The sequence below is a fragment of the Lygodium microphyllum genome, chromosome 14 (assembly GCF_053477565.2).
Source record: "Lygodium microphyllum isolate KBCC chromosome 14, Lygodium_microphyllum_v1.1.10, whole genome shotgun sequence".
NCBI lineage: Eukaryota > Viridiplantae > Streptophyta > Polypodiopsida > Schizaeales > Lygodiaceae > Lygodium > Lygodium microphyllum.
Window position 1 is genome coordinate 37370359 of NC_141148.1, and position 17829 is coordinate 37388187.

The 17829-nt window shown below is 41.5% G+C and overlaps 1 protein-coding gene across 4 annotated transcripts in view; it reads left to right on the forward strand.

Moving 5' to 3' along the window:
* LOC148025505 (uncharacterized) overlaps positions 1 to 17039 on the forward strand; it is a 62509-nt gene extending 45470 nt beyond the window's left edge. The window contains exons 3-6 of one of the 4 annotated variants that reach the window (XM_087692675.1): positions 15811 to 16095; positions 16171 to 16327; positions 16413 to 16485; positions 16645 to 17039. In XM_087692675.1, coding sequence (XP_087548801.1) covers positions 15811 to 16095; positions 16171 to 16327; positions 16413 to 16485; positions 16645 to 16825 — 696 coding nt within the window. In that variant the 3' untranslated portion in view covers positions 16826 to 17039. Of the gene's footprint in view, positions 1 to 15810; positions 16096 to 16170; positions 16328 to 16406; positions 16493 to 16644 lie in introns of all 4 variants that reach the window. The other 3 variants (XM_087692677.1, XM_087692676.1, XM_087692673.1) reach the window with 3 other exon arrangements.
* Positions 17040 to 17829: the final 790 nt, after the last annotated feature.

Consider the following 17829-nt stretch of genomic DNA (forward strand, 5'->3'; position numbering starts at 1 on the left):
ATTGACAAGGTAGAAGCGGGTAGGCGCAGAAGCGAATAGGTAGAGTAGCTAGCGTGGGAGTTGGGATTGTTGATGGTCAGTGGGGTAGGAGTGGACAGCCGATGGGGAGAACAGGCACATAAGCGGATAGACGGAGAAGGTGGCATGGGACTGTTAACGGTTGGCGGGGCAGAATGAGGACTTACGAGTGAGACGGGAGGCGTAAGTCATGACAGGTTGTGCACGCGAGAAGTCATGAGTGATGAAAGGTACGTTTCTTTTGATTTTTTTTGCTTTTTTTTTTCCATCGACCATAGAGTCACACTAATCTTTGTTTTTTTACAGACTAACTCACGCTTTTTTTTCGGGGTCCCCCTCCCTATGTTTTTTATGCAAAGAAACGTTTCGTACTTTCCGAAACGTTTCATAAGTTTTGAAAGCAAAGAAACGCGTTTCTTTGTTGCTATGTCAACATTTAAGTGGGCAATATTAGTGATGCGCAATACAATGCAAATAGGAGTGAGACTTTTGATCAATGCCTCTGTCTCAACCCACCAACTCTCATTTAAAATATTGCGCCTAAAAGCAAGAGCCTTTGGAAACTCTCTCACTCCATGTGAGCCATTTCTAGCATACAATGGTCCGAATTAAATTTGAACGGGAACCTCTCCAATACAATAAATATATAAGCAAATCTAGTGGTGGAGGGCTTCAATAGCTCAAGTGTGCTATTGGCTCGAAACATACTTATGACGGATGGCCTCTTCTTCACAAATCTTACGATACTTGTTGCCGTCTTGAAAATGTCATCCACCCAAGATATTTGCCCAATATCTTCAATAAGCAAGTCGAGGCAATGGGATGCACATGGAGTCCATACTATGCTAGGAAACTCCTTCTCAAGCATACATCCCATAGATACACAATTGCTTCCATTATCTATCACCACCTGCACCATATTTTGGACTCCTACGTCCATGATGACTTGTCCCATGTGCTCCCAAATGAAAGCTCCTGTGACGGTAAGACTTGAGGTAGAGGCATTGATGGCCTTAATGAATATGGTGCCTTTACAGGAAGGTACCAAAACATTGTAAACATTCCTTCGGTGCATATTTGACCATCCATCACATAATATTGTGCATCCATATTTCACCCGTGTCTCCTTCAAGGGCTCCAATTGAGCCTCTATGGATGTTTTCTCCTTTCGAAGCTCCCATGTGCATAATGCATTTGCGGATGAGTCTTTCCACTCACACCCTATGCAGCTTACTGCCCTGATTATCTTCTTCCATTGACGTGTAGTAGCCACATTGAAAGGGATAGCACACCGAATAAATAAGCGTGTGAGTTTCCTAGTTGCCTCCACAATTGCCTACCTCTGAAGTCGTGCATAGACACTTGCACCATGCAAGGAGTCCTTTTGCCCACCACCACTAGAAGATGGCAACGGGGTCCTTTTTGCACATGGATTCGATACGGATATGGATGCACTTTTTTTTGATAGGACACTGGCACCTCCAATTTAGCTAGTGCCACTAGGCCCACTAGCCTCTCTTTGCCCCACTTGTGCTTCATTAGCCTGATGTGGTGTTGGATGAGAGGATTCATCCTCTTCTAGCTCAATACCCATACGCTTTCGGCGCCAAAGATGGAGACTTATTGTTACTTCTACCGGAACATTTGCGTAAGGCCCGATGTCTTTGTTGGGAACGCATGCCAAGTGGTCTTTCACATGCGTTACACTCTCCGATTTCTTCAATCCACAATAGTTGCACCCCCACTTCTTTGATCCGTCGGAGCCCTTGTATCCCTTGATTGGAGTGCTGTGCCTCCAATATGGGTCCAACGCCATGATATGATGATTAATTTTTAGGTAATGGATTATGGAAAGAGGAGGAGGAGGAGGAGGAGGAGGAGGAGGAGACTCGGAAGGAGGCAAGAGCTGGAGGTTCGAGGAGGCGGCGAGAGCTCGAGTGTGCCACGTGAGTCGGGAGTCGGGAAGCCTAGAACCAGACTCAAATCGTGAGATCCGAGGAGTAGGCGAGAGCTTTAGTGTGCTATGCGAGTCGCGAGTCGGGAAGCTTGGAATCGAACTCAAATCGTGATTCGGCTTGCTGGATAACCAGTACCGAAACGGGCGGTAGCAATGCGAAACGGCCAGTGCGTTTCGGCAGCTTTGAAATGGCGTTTCGAGAAACTATGGTACCATTGTGCCTTGCTGAAGAAATGAACCATGAACTGCAATGTCCGCCTCAAGGGCTAGCAAGGTAGTGGAAGGGCTGGAAGTGAGTTGCCAGTGGGAGGAGGATGCTACTAGCAGTAAGAGGTTGCAACCAGTAGAAAAACGCAGGTGAGGAGAGAGAAAGACTAAAAACGCAGGCTGCAGGAGAGAGAAAAACTAAAAACGCAGAAAAAACCAGCAGCAGCAGTGAGTATGCTGAAATCAGCTCCAAACAGTGCATGGTAGGCTGGAAACAGGTGCCAGACTGTTATAGATAGCAATGGCCAGCTTGGATCGCAATGTTCTCCGCGTTCGGGGTGTGGGCAGCAAGCTGAAATACTTGAAATCTGCAAAAACGAGATTATTTTCTGAATGGAGGGCGATCAACAATAGTCGCTCTACTGTAAACAGTTGCGAATTGTGGATGGAAGGCTGGAAACAGGTGCCAGATTGTAGATGACAACAAGGGATATCTGAAACTGTGATGTCCTCTGCGAAAGGGGTGTGGGCGGCAAGCTGAAAACACTTGAAACCTGCAAAAACGAGATTTTGATGCAGCGGAAGAAGAAGAAAAGTGGATGCTGAACTCGGTATCGGTCTTTGCTGTCATTGGAGTGAATGATCTTTGCTACTGTTTGAGCAGACCTAGCTCTGATACCATGTCAAAAGATGACATACCATCAAGACAGTAGGGTTTGCAGGGAGGAACACGGAGTGAAATCGACAAACATGGAGAAGAGAAGAGAAGAGAGAAGAAACTCTAATGAATGGAATGATGAAGATTTGAATCATGGAGTGAATGTGATACAAGAGAACAAGGGTCTGTAGCACAAGGAAGATGATGAAGACAGCCACGGACCACGAACCGCAATGTCCTCCTGAAGGGGTGTGAGGGCAGTGGAGAGGTTGGAGAGAAGAGGTGACGGATTGAATGAATCAGCCGTAAAGAATGAGCGAGAGAGTGGCTATAAATAGGCACAGTCAGTCTAGGGTGGCGCCCCTTTTTGGGGCTGCAAACCCTAAACGTAAAACGTAGAAACGCAAACTGTGGGTGAAGGGTTTCTTAACATATTCCTCTAATTTCAGCCCAAATTTTTAGGAGATAAGAGCAAGATTTTATCCAAGTTCATGTATAGCAGTAGAAGGAATGACTTTCAACAATATAACTGAAATTTCAGCATACAATCCATGTGTACAGTACTGCAACGTGACTCCATTTCAGCAATATTACCAAAAATACATTTGCAACAATCCCAGTTCTGCAAGTGATCACTAAGATGTTTCCCAAGGATAGTGCGAGTCAGTTCTGGGTATGCGAAGGAGGAGTCAGGCACCTCATCTTTTCAACTAGTCAAGTGTGAGCAAGCATTTGACTTAACCATGCGTCAATGTCTTCAGCAAGCGACAGCCCATCGGCAACTGTTGTGTCTAGAGGAAAACCAAGCACGACAAGCCAGTAACAGCATGACTCAAGAGGTAGGTCGGCAGGCGACAATGCAGGTCACACATGGCGCGACAGGTCAGGTGACTCAACAGGCAAGTCGGCAAGTGACGGCACAAATTGGACGTGTCGCACCATGCCGACAATGCAGGTCACACATGGCGCGACATGCCAGGTGACTCAATAGGCAAGTCGGCAAGTGACGGCACAAATTGGACATGGCGCAACAGGTCAGGTGTGACATATTGGGCATGGCGCGACACGTCGAATTTGTGCCGTCACTTGTTGACTTGCCTGTTGAGTCACTTGACCTGTTGCGCCATGTGTGACCTGCATTGTTGCCTGCCGACCTACCTCTTGAGTCATGCTATTGTTGGCTTGTTGTGCTTGGTTTTCCTCTGGTCACGACAATTGTCAATGGGCTGTCGCTTGTTGAAGACATTGACGCCTAGTCAAGTCAAATGCTTACTCACACTTGACTAGTTGAAAAGGTGAGGTGCTTGACTCTCCTTCGCATACCCAAAAGTGACTCGCACTATCCTTGGGAAACATGCACACTCTTTCCGTAGCAATGAAGTGCGAGATAGAAATGGAGCAGGAGCAGTGTTGAGAGTGAGAGAGAGAATCTCAAGATGAGTCTACGAGTTTTTGTGTGAGTACACAAAGAATAAAATGTATTTATATGTTAGGGTACAAATAAGGGTGTGTTCACACCCGTAAGTTTATATACACACGGAGATTAAGAAACTTTACACCTGAAGGGACTTTACATGTATTTATATGTAAAGGTACAAATAAGGGTGTGTTCACACTCATAAGTTTATATACACATGCAGATTAAGGGACTTTACACCCAACAAAAACCAAAGTGATATATTTTCCCAAGCATATACCCCTCACATGCATGGGTGATAGAGTATCAATGGGAGGCAAAGCATCCACCATCTGACGACATTGAAGTGTCATTAGACTACCAAAGCTCGTATGACCAAATGGAGCATGCCAAAGCTCCGACTTTTGCATAGTGGGAGTAAGTGTATTGATTGTTAGAGCATGACGAGATTTGCTCTCATAAGTATCCAATAAGAAGAGACCTTTGTACAAATTACTTGACAAACAAAGAACGTAATCAAGCTCTCTATCTTTGACAATACATTTGTCATCTTCAAAGATGACTTGAAAGCCTTGCTTATTAAAAGTTGAAATTGTAAGAAGATTTTTAGTAATTCTAGGCACAAATAATATGTTCATGAGCTGAAAATTTGATCCATCTACAACAGTGAGCACAATTGTACTGTTGGGAATAAAGGGCCACTGTGCCTTTTGTACTTGCTTGGGTGTGAAGATACCCTTAGCGCTTGTACTTTACATACATTTATCTAAAAAAACCTAAAAGATGTACAACTCATTGTACCCACACATCATGCATCTCACACTCTCTCTACTCTCTATTGCTGCTCACTCTTTCTCTCTCTTTCTTCACCATTGCCATTGCTGAACATTGCAGATCCACTGCACACCCATCACTTCAAACTGGTATCAAAGCGATGGTCATCACAAGCCCACTTTCTTGGAGCCCATTCAAGCTGTTGCCTTCAGTTCTGATCAGGAGTAGGACACCAGGGATAGCTTGCAGGTCACACAGGTTTCAGGGTGCAAGCTATAGGCCTCGTAGGGTGCAGGCGCAAGTCACAGGTCACGAGGATCTGTTTGGCAGACTGGTGACAGTCTTTCTAGTCAGTCTCAGCTAGCATAGGTTACAACGGCAGTCAATCGATACTTTGGCGGCAGATCCTAGGCATAGGTTTCGCGCAACATCTCCAGTCCATGCCTTTTTTTAATGAAGAAATCATGTTTTTTTTCAAAAGGTTTATCCTTGGTTAAAATTATGCGGCTTTTCGTGTGCCTACTATAACCAAAGTTTGACAAATTTGAGAGATTGGACATGCATTTACTTTTGGAAATTGGGGATTTCAGCGTATGTTCAAAGATTTTACTTGAGTGAGTAAAATTGTGGAATTTGCACACATTTGGGTCTCAGAAATTGGGGCTTTTCATGTATATGTGGAAATTGCAATGGGACAGGTACAATTTCCTAAAATTTTGACACATTAGACCTTGCACAATTCAAGGCTTTTGCAAAATTTGTGTCAAATTTTGACTTGGTATGTACTTGCAGTGTAATTTCTATGCAAATTGAGCACATTGGACCTCCGAAAAATTTGGGGATTTTGCAAAATTTCTGAAATTTTGGCAAAATTGGATTGTGGAATGTATGTGGGAGTTACGTTTGATGCAATTTGAGCAGTTGGAGTAGAGAAAATTTGGGGCTTTTGACCATGTGAGTCAAATTTCTGACCGTGGGTGGATTTGGAACAGAAATTGCAGCTAAAATTGGGGGTTTTCTCATGCAATTGATGTATTAGCCTGTGACACAACTGCAACTATTTGTGGTGCGCTGTAGCACACATTTTGTGACTCTGAAAGTTGATTTGCAGATCTGAAATTTCTGCAATTACTTGGTTTTTTCATTGCTGATTGGTACTTGTTTTGTACCTTGGTCAATAGTGTGACGGTTGGGCTTACATTTGTTGACTTTTGAGTCACTTTTGAGTTGTGAATCATGGCTGGCAGCAGTGATAGAAATAATCTTTTGCACATTAAGAAGCTTGAGGGTGCACATAACTTTGCTATATGGTCGAAGCAATGCTATTATGTCTTGGTGAAGAAGAAAAAGGTGAAGCTCATAAAGACAAAAGGAATAAAATCAGCAACCATGGATCAAGATGAGTGGAATGAGTTAGATGAGCTTGCACGCTCTACCATTGAGCTTTCAGTGTCAAATACTTTGCTCTTGAACATAGAGAAATTGAAATTTGCTTATGATATGTGGCAAAGACTTGAAGAGTTATATGCTCAGAAAAGTGCAGCAAGCAAGGTTTATTAGTTGAAAAAATTAATGGACCTTCGTATGAAGGAAAGCACAACCGTGTCTCTACATTTAAATGAGTTTAACTCTATTTTCAGCCTGCTGATTGCTTTGGAATTCTGCATTGATGAGGAGTTCAAAGCAACCTTTCTGCTGTGCACTTTACGTGAAAGTTGGGACACGTTTAGGACAACGATGAGTAACTCCAATGCCATGATGTTATATTCAGATGTGGTGAACTCTTTACTAATGGAAGAACTAAATAGGAAAAATAATTCAGCAAACAAGTCTTCCAATGTACTATATACTAGAGGCAAATTCCAGCAAAAGGGTAATTTTGGAAACAAAGCACGTAGCAAGGCTTGGGGGGGAAAATGTAGAGTGCCATCATTGTGGCAAGAAAGGGCATTTCAAGTGGGATTGCTTTAAGTGGAAGAAAGAGAAGGGCAAGGGCAAAAGCACTGATGATAGCAAAGATGAGAAAAAGGATAGCCAACTTGCAAAGAAGAGCAGCGTGAAGATAGAGCAAGTCAATGTAGTCAGTCACGAGGGCGATAGTGACAATGATGTACTCTTTGCTTCTTCTTTTAGCGCAAGTCATTGATTTCAAATTTTGATGATGACATGTACACTTGGATTCTTGATTTAGGTGCTTTATTTTATATAACACCACACCTGAGCGATTTTTTGACTATAGTGGTGGTAGACATGGTGTTGTCCACTTGGGGGGCAACTATGCATGCGACATTGTGGGGATTGGCAGTGTGCAGTTGGCATTTCAGCATGGTTCAATGTTCACATTGCATAATGTGAGGCATATATCCTAGCTCAAGAAAAGCTTGATAAACATAGGACAACTAGATGATGAAGGCTATCACACCACTTTTGGGGATAGCAAATGGAAAATATGTAAGGGATCTAGGATTGCTGCTAAAGGCTCTAAGAGTAACACTCTGTATCCATTACATGTATCTAGTGTGCGTGATCACATTGTCGCTATAATCGAGCAGCCAAGTATGTCTTTGTGGCATAGCTGGTTGGGCCACATGGGTCAAACTGGAATGAAAGCACTTTTTCCTTTGGGTTATTTGCTACGTTTGATATATGCTGATTTTAATCATTGTGATCATTGCATATTTGGTAAGCATACTCGAACATCACATAAAAAGTCTCTTTCATTATAAGGAGAAAGAAATATTTTATCACTTTTATTGATGATGCCACATGCAAAGTGTGGGTTTATCCAATTTGTTGTCAAGACAAGGCATTGCTTAAGTTTAAAAAATTCTTGGCACTTGCTAAAAATATGACCAGCAAGAAATAAAGTGTCTTCGCTCTGACAATGGTGGGGAATATGTGTCTAAAGCCTTTTCGGCCTTTTGTGATAGCAAAGGGATAAAGAGGAAGCTCATTGCCCCTTATAATCCACCCCAAAATGATGTTGCAGAGCGTATGAATAGGACTATTTAGGAGAAGGTCCGTGCCATGTTGTCTCATGTTGCATTACCTCATGGATTTTGGGCTGAGGTGGTTATGACAACTGTATACTTGATAGATTGGTCACTGAATAGATCGTTGTCCCTTAGGAAGTGTGGTCAAGCAAGCCACCTTCGTATGCACACTTGAGTGTGTTTGGCTGCAAGGCATTTGTATACATACGCAAAGAATAATGTAGCAAAGTTGGGGCCAAAGTTCTGTAAATGCATTTTCCTAGGATATGGTGGCGAGGGTGAAATGGGGTATAAATTATGGGATCTTGAGAAAAGAAAAATTGTACATAGCAGTGATGTTATCTTCCGGGAAGATCGCATGCTTAAACAGCTTGAAAAGACCGAGGAAGTTAGAAGGGTTGTGTTCCGAGAAAAGATACGTATAGGATAACAAAGAGTGCCCATTGTATAGCAGCAAATACTTGTTGTAAATGACCTATAAATGCAGGGAATGATGTTGAAATCGATTAACAAGAAGTTGCCCACGATATACCATAGTTTTAGTAAGAAAATGTGCCATTAGAACAGCTGGAACAGGTAGGATAGCATGCTGAACCATTTGAACATCAAGCTGTTAATGCCGATTTGCAAGCTGAACAACCAACAAACATTGATCATTGCATCCGTAGGTCGACCCGGAATACAAATAGCCAGATAGGGGTAAATCACATTCTTGGCATGTGTATACTTAGGGACAGATCGAAAGGTCTTCTTTATCTGTCATAGCATGCATATATATCCAAGATTTTGCAGCATTTCAATATGGAGAGGGGGAAAGCAATTGATGTACCATTGCCTCCGTATGTGAAACTCAGTGCAAAGGACAACCCTACATTTGATGACGAAAAGAGTGAAATGGAGAAAATTCCGTATGCTTCAATTGTGGGTAGCTTGATGTATGCTGTGGTTGCTACACGTCCTGACATAGCATTTGCGGTGAAAGTGGTTAAGCAGAAGGCATCTATTGTTGGCTTTATGAATGCAGACTATGTTGGTCATGCTGACTGCAGGAAGTCTACTTCAGGGTATGTATTCACCTTCACAGGGGGAGCGGTTTCCTGGATCTCCAAGCTATAGAAGTGTGTTGTACTATCTACTACAAAGGTAGAGTATGTGGTTGCCACTGAGGAATGCAAAGAGGCTTTATGGCTTTCACGTTTGGTGGAAGAGCTTGGCACTACCGAGACCCTTGTTCTCCATTGTGATAGTTAGAGTGTTATCATGCTAGCACAAAACCCGGTCTTTCATACAAAGACAAAGCACATATAGGTGAAATATCGCTTTATAGGGATGTACTTGACAACAAAAGCATTGAGCTTGTCGAGGTACATACAAATGATAATCTTGCAGATCTTCTCACAAAGGGTCTTCCAGCAGAGCAGTTTGCTCACTGCTGATAGATGATGGGATTTGGATAGTATATGTATTTCAACTTTGTATATACTTAGACTTAGTTGCTTCTTTTCTTCAACCTTAAGGCACATTGCCTTTAGGTGAGAGCTTGTTGGGGATAAAGGGCCACCATGCCTTTTGTACATGCTCAGGTGTGAACACACCCTTAGTACTTATACTTTACATATATCTATCTAAAAAAACCTAAAAGATGTACAACTCATTGTACCCACATATCGTGCATCTCACACTCTCTCTACTCTCTATTATTGCTCACTCTTTCTCTCTTTCTATGCTGTTGTCATTACTAAATATCTTATCTCCATTGCGTACTTATCACTTCATGTATTAACACCACAAACATCATAACTAGAGCTTTTTGCACAAGGCACTCTTTTCCTCGCAGGGGCTGACTGCATAGATGTGAACAAAAACTTTCGAGAAGTGATGTGACGGGATGCCCCATTGTCAAAATACCATGTATGTTGTGTTTTAGCAGCATTAAATGCTAAATCAGCCATAGAAGTATCATAATTGCAAGTGGGAAATGCATAATTCTTCTCAACCAAGTTGGCTAAAGCATCACCATTCAAAGACCGAGTGGCCGATGTTTCTTGGGCAGCCAAGCCTAAGACCTTTTTCTCCTTTGCTAACCTCTTTCTACATTCACCTATGTAGTGGCCGGGCTTCTTGTGGTAGTGGCATTTACTTTTCTCCTTTCCATTCTTTGTGTATTGAGCAGCCTTGGTAGATGGCTGTCCCACATAAGTCTTGGGTTGATTTTCCCTTGTTGCTTGCCTATGCCTTTGCCTTTATACCTAGAAAGCATAGCTATATCACTTGGTCTCAAAGCCATATTATTTCGAATGTGTTCCTCTTGCAACGAGAGGCCGGTGAAGTTCATGAATGCGAGGGGCTGTTGTGCCCCTGTCAAAAACAAATTCAATGAAGTATGGAAATCAAGATAAGACTTTGGAATTTGGGCATCCAACTAAATAGCCACCATCTACACATCCAGGTCATTTCTGAGGTGGTTCATGGTTCCAGGCCATGGATGGCAATGCATTAGATAATCCTAGTATGCAAGGAACTTATGTTGTTGGTTTATAGCTTGGTTTGTAGCAATTATATGGTTTGGTGGTGTATAATCAAGAATGTGATATTGGCATGCAGCTAGTGTTGCAACTAGGCTTGTATGGACAGGTGGGAGACCTTCTAGGGTAGTATGGAATGCAGATGTTAGGAGCTGGTCCTAATAACCCAAGCATGGGTGTGGCAGATGCAAAGGTAGGAGTGGTATCTTCTGTGCCTTCGTAACCACCAGTTTATAAAAATTTGATGCATAAGGAAAATGATAAAGATTACAAGGTTAAAGGTAAAGTTGGGAGGACATGGAGTAACAATAGTGCGCTTGGTTACTTGGAAGCATGTATGAACATTGTACATTGACAATACATGCAATAACGGTAGTGTGCTTGGTTGCTCTCCAAACTTGGATTGCTAGAAAATTTCAGAGAGAATTAAAACCCCAAATAGCCAAGATTAAGTTTTCAAGTGAATAACCAATTGCTCCTTAATTAGATCATGCTTTTGATTAAGGGCTAATTAGTGACTTAATCGATAATCATAAGTGAGTTGCTCACTAGACAAAACTTTAGCTCAGGGCCTACTTAATAACTTAAGTGCCCTGAGTGAGTTGCTCGCATTGCGCGAAACTTTCAATTTAACTCAATTTCAAGGTGCAAACTTTCATCATAACTTAATTCACTGGGCAAAATATTGAATGTAACTCAATTCCAAGGTGCAAACTTTTAATTTAAGGAAAGTTTCACATTGCACCCTATTCCTTATATCCCCCTCTTGCCACCATCTTTAGGTGCTGGAAAGTTGGGAATGAATCTCTTTCTTCTCCTTTCTGTCTCTTAGGCTATGTAACCTGTGTTTTACAACAGATCAAAATTAGGATTTGCTATTTACAAGATTAGTGGCTAGGTTTTGCAAAAATTGAATAGTGTGTGCTGGACAGTCGTGAATGAATCTCTTTCTTCTCCTTTCTCTCTCTCAGGTTGTGTAAGATGTGTTTTACAGCAGATCAGAATTAGGGTTTGTTGTTTACAAGATTAGTGGCTGGGGTTTGCAAAAATTGGTCATTTTGGGTGTGGAATTGCTTGCTGCAGACATTCCAACCAAAACCCCCAATTTCCCCCTTGTTTTTTTGTCACCAAATCATTGAAGATTCGGGGCAGATATCATAGAAAATGTATTTAGACATGTAGGCCTGACTTTCCAGCTAGTGAAAGCATTAAATTCAGCATCTAATCTCAGGGTAAATGTATGCTAGAGACTAGGGCTTATAGGCCTGAGTTACTTCAATTTGATAGTGAATTGAATGTGCATTGGTTAGAGCAAAGCTTTAAGATTATTGGACAATCAGGGCTGAGGTCTCATTCGACGAATCAGATTGGTTTGGGATTGAGATTCATGATTGCATTGTGGCAGTAGTGAGAGACCATGGATGCAGTGCTCAATGTCATGGTGGTCAACATTGGAGTGATTGCACATTTGTATACTTGAAGACACATTGGATTGTGTGTGTAATTGAGATAGATTCAAAGCTCATTGAGTTGGTGATATTAACTAAGGACATAGAAATTGGAGCAAATTTGGTCCATTGAAGAGCCAAGCACACAAGGAATCATTAGCAAAAAGCGTGCTGGTATGTGACAATTGTGTTGATCAGTTGGGCGAGTCACAAGTGGTTTATGTAAAGGCTCATCTTCAATATTGAAGAAGTACCGTAAGGAACACTCACCTTGAGGGCCAATCTAGTGTTGTCTACTATGCAAGAGAATAGTGCATGTGCTGTAAGTTTATCTTTATTGCCATATAGAATAGATTTATCAATTGGTTTTCAAGAACGTGTAGGACTTTCAAGATGAAACTCGAAGATGGACAATCAAGTAAGAAAGGCAGTGGCAACACCACAAATGGGCAACGATCCAAAGTCATCTATAGTCATTGTACCCTCATGAGTATGGAAATCTTGGAGCTAATTTTCTCGGGGAGTCATATGACTTGATGTACCACTATTGACGAGCAAATGCCTCTTAGAAGAGTAGGGAGCCAAGGAAGGGTCCTCCATTTGATGGATGTGAAGGAACACTGACTTGATAGTAATAGTGGGTGTAGAATTAGAGGTAGAGGGAGGCTTCGATGAAGGTGAGGGTATTTCTTTTGACACTTCTCCTTGGGGTGTGAGGTCTTTCCTCAGTATGGACACTAAGGATATGCTTTGTACCTTTTCGTGTGTATTTGTATTAGAGTTGGAAGACGGCTTTGATTTCTTGGACTTCTTCCCTTTCTTTTGCTTGGCTTGTCCTTTACTTCAAGGGAATGATGCAAAAGCATGGATCTGTGCTTTGGCGCCGTGAGAAATTGTCTCCTTGTGATGTGCATGGTGCTTTGGACCATCGAGACTAGCTCCTCTTCTTGAAAATCACTTAAGCCTCCTAGTTGATTTGATAACTCATCTATTTGTGGCAAGGGAAACTTTTTTTTAATGGTGAGCTCACTAAGTGCCCTTTAATCCACATGTAGGTGGGAGCTTCCATCCTTCCTTTTTGCCAACAAGACTAGAGCACCAGCTTAATAAAGTGTGCCATATTAGCAAAACTATTTTTAATGTCCTGCTCAGGAAACGTCATTGCCAGCCAAGCACAATATAGTGTTGACTTGCTGCCTATAATTAACAAGACACAATCCTACCGCCCATGATCTTGCACTCTATGATATGTCATCGCCTTCATCTTGTGTACAGCTGTCCTATCATGTCATCTGCCTTTGCTTGTTCCATGTGTTGCTTGGTATGGTGACCAAGCGCATTACATAAGAGGTGAAGTATTTAGGGATTATTATCTCGGAAGAGGGAATCAGGATGGATGCAGCAAAAGTTGGGGCCATTATGGAGCGGCCACCTCCAAGAACTTATCATAGATTTGTTCGAGATTGTGCGAAGGTAGCTATTCCCATGACCGATAAACTGAAAGGGAAAGGGAAAGACTTTAAATGGGAAATAGACCAAAAAGAAGCTTTCAAAAGCTTAAGGTAGCTATTACTACAACTTTGTTTCCAAATATAGTGGATCCCAACAAACCCTTCTAAATATAGCGGATCCCAGCAAGCCTTGTATGGTTGAAATTGATGCAAGTGATTTTGCAATGGGTGTGGTTACATTACAAGTTGATTAATAGCATTTGAGTGCAAAAGATTTGACTGTGCACAGGATAATTATTTTGTTTATGAGAGGAAGTGTATACAATAGTACATGTTTTGGAAAAGTGGTGGCACTTTTGTGTGGTGGCAAAGTAATGATTTTTTAAAATTAGGAAAGCATCAAGTGGCTCCAATCAAACTGGTCTAAAAGGCCATAAGGCAAGATGAGCCAAACTCCTTAAGAGTTTGACTATGAATTAAGGTATAGAAAAGAGAAATAAAACATTGTTGTAGATTTCCTCAGTAGAAATGGACATGAGTTTTACTCAATTCACTTCTAATTTGCTGTAGTCCATCAAGAGGTAAATGTCAGGTTGATCTTGCATGGCCCAAAGTATGGGAAACCATTTAAATAGGGGATCGAAATGAAAGGGCTTTCACTTTGGAAGGAACATCAAGGATGTTCAAGAGGGATTTAAGTTGAGGAATTTTTCATAGATGATGGCTACTTACTCTACAAAGGTAGAATATGTCCTGAAAGGTCAAGAACTTCCATGCTTGATACTTATGAGTTCAATGGTAGTCCTATTGTGGAACAGTGCGGAGTTAACAAGATTTGTAGTCTTATAATTTAGAGTTTGGAGGTCTTCTCCACCCTTTAGAAATTCTATTTAGTTAAACGGGAGACTATGCCTATGGATTGTATTGTTGGATTACCTAGGACACAGAGGGGCACAACTATGTGTGGGTAATTGTGGATAGTCTGAACAAAATGACTAGGGTTCACGTTTTTTCATATGCCTTTCAGCAGATGAGGACAGCTCGATATTTTGCAGGAGCTGGTAATCAAAGGTATGCACCCATGCTCGCAGTCATGAGCTCTAAACATCTGATGTTAAAACTCTAGAACTGACTAGATTGTTCATAGAGAATCTGTACTCGTTGTATATTGTTTAGGAGGTTGGACACTAAACTTAGCACGAGTGTGAAGGATCATCCGCAAACTGAAGGGGTTAACCAAATCCTAGAATGAATGCATTGTGCATATGTAAGTAAGGTAAACTAATTGGAAGAATTTGTGCCAACGACTCTTCAGCTGGAATCTGGATATAGTCCCTTAATGTTGACGTGTGGGTTTCATCCTAGAGCTCATCAGGTAGTGGGGTTGGAAAAGGAGAAGGTTCAGGCAGCGAAATATTTCTTGGAAGATATGAATGAAATGGTAAAACTTGCATATAAAGTAGCATTAGGAAGGCATAATACAGAACGAAAACCAATTCTGACCCAGCAGGACTTGTAGTGTTTCATTTTTTTGCAGGCTCCAAAAGATGTTGATCTATTCTATCAAGTTTGCTACAAGCAAAAAACATATCTGTGTTTTATCTGACAGGACATGGTGAGGAAGGAGAGCAAGTATAGCTTAGGGTGCTTTAGCAATTTGTAACTATGAAAATAGGACATGTTCAAAGCTATCTACTAGGTATTGTGGTCAATTTACAATACTTAAGAAGATAGGTGAAATGGCTTGCAAGCTCCAACTTCTTGCCCCAACTAAGGTACATCCAGTTTTTCGTGTAAGCGAGCTAATGAAAAAGTCGGGTGAAACTGATAATCTTGTCTCAATGGATAAGATAGTGGAGCGCTTTGATAAGCAATCCTTTCCAAATGAACTTGAAAGAATTTTAGATGTTTGTAGTAGACAAACTATGAACACTATGTACATCAGGGCTGGGGTGACTAGTGTATTAAAAAGCCACAGCTTTGTCCTGGGCTGTTGGAATCAAGGCTCAAATGGATTGGGGTAGCTTGTATTTTGTGTGTGTTTATCTGCCTTGATCTGATGTTGAGGTGATCAAACACCTCCTCATAGTTATCAACTTCGTATATTTTTCTTGGCAAGTAGAAAGGTATGCATATTACACAATCACTTGTAGTGCACTCTATGTAGGGCCTGCTTTATTTAAAGATGCCAAATGTAGCCACTCACCTTAGCAATCAGTCCTTTTACATGCTCTGTACTAGGAAGAAACCTTGATGCTCGGTTTGTTTTTACTTTGAGTTGGCTGCAATATGAGATCAAAATTTTACATAAGCTGTACCTTGCAGTGTGCCTGCTGATTTGGTGTTATTGTTTCTTCTGTAGGAACCAGAGGTTGTCGATCTTGCCAGGTTTCTTGTTTCATGTGGTGCAAAGATTCAGGGTGCTGGCACCAATGAGCTCATCATCAAAGGTGTGAAGGTCTTGCATGGTACAGATTTTGCTATAATCCCTGACCGAGTGGAGGCGGGTACTTTCTTGATTGCAGCTGCAATCACACGGTCTACTATATCTTTGTCTCCTGTTGTTCCATGTCACTTGGCCTCAGTTTTAGACAATCTGAGGAGCATTGGTTGTGAAATCTTTGAGCAACACAATGGCACCTTGTTGGTAAGCCTTCCTGTTTAGTTTATTTTGTGGTCATATCTGTCCCTCATTGGGTTAATTTTTCTGTTCTCTTTGCAGATCAGCCCTTCTTCTCATCTAACAGGTTTAGATGTCACAACTGCACCATATCCTGGCTTTCCAACTGATCTACAACCTCAACTAATGTCACTCTTGACCACCTGTCATGGAGAGAGTATTGTAAAGGAGACTGTGTTTGAAAGGCGTATGGGCCATGGTAAAAGACAACTTACAACATGCATTACATGTTTCCTTCAGGTGTACAAAACTTGATTCCTTCTGTTTTTGTTGAGAAGTGTCAGAGTTGCAAAAGCTTGGAGCCAAAATAATTGTCTACAGAGATGAAGCTGTTATATCTGGGAGGAATGTGGGAAGGTATTAGGTGATCTCTGCAGCACCCAAAACAGAAAGAGTTCTTGTTTCCAGTAGGACTTAATTTTGAGTCTTTGTCCTGTTGGAAGGACCTTCCTGTGCCCTTTTTTTATATTGAAAGGAACTTGATATACTAATCCCTGTAACATCAAAATTTTGCAGTTTCCTTGTGGGTTCTAATGTGAAAGCCTTTGATCTCAGAGCTGGGGCCGCTCTGGTCCTGGCAGGCTTGGCTGCAGAGGGCGTCTCCCATATTGAGGGAGCAAACCATATCGATAGAGGCTATCATAGACTTGATGAGAAACTGCGCCTTTTGGGAGCAAACATAAAAAGATTGCCCTAAGGCTTTTTTCTGCTGGGGGAACAATCTGGCATGCTCTTTGGGTTTTCCATTGGTGGTACTGAGTGTGCAATCTTTTGCTCCCTAATCATGTATTCTACACATTGTGAAGCTGAGTTGAAAATTTCCTATTTGCTTTTCTATCTATACTCAAAATCTTCTATTAACCAGACTTTTTTTTTCATGTTTCTGAAATTAAAAGAGGTATTTGTTTGCAGAGATATTTTCCCTTCTCCAACCAAAAACATAGCCAATGCATCAGAGTTGCTTTTTTTCCATTTTGGAAAGGCATGCTTGAAATGTTCATAAACTAGCTCTAGGATTAGTAATCTTGAACATTACGATATGCTACTTGTTTGGGTTTTCTGTCAAGGTTGAACTCCTCAACATTAAGAACAATCGGAGGAAGTAGCTTGTAGAGTAATGAAGTGCAGATTTCTTTCAAGAAAATGTGTGCAAGAAATATACGGGCAACCTCTTTCAAGGTGGACACTGATCAGCATCTTAAGGACGGGTCACTGTCAAAGATAACCAAACCCCGTTGAACATTGAATGAGGATAGATTTCGGATACAACAATGGTTTCAACCTACTGGAATGAACATCTCCCCCAATGATTGTAAATTATAAACATCTCTCCCAATGGTTTCAACCTACTGGAATAAACATTTCCCCCAATGATAGTAAATTATAATGGAAGAAAATGATTCGTAGGGTCTGGAAATGTGCTCTTACATACTGAGTCAGTTTCTTTGGAGAGTGATAGACTTCTTTCTGACAGAAGATAGGCATATCTCTTAGGAGAACAGTTTATTTAGTGGAGATTGGCAGCAAGAGGATGGAATGAATGAGCTTATCCACAAGATAAGACGTAGCTCTTAAGTGAACAGTTTATTTAGTGGAGATTGGCAGCAAGAGAATGGAATGAATGAGCTTATCCACAAGGATGGCCTTGTTTAGCAAGAGGATGGAATGAGTGACCTCATCCAAAAGGATGGCCTCATTTAG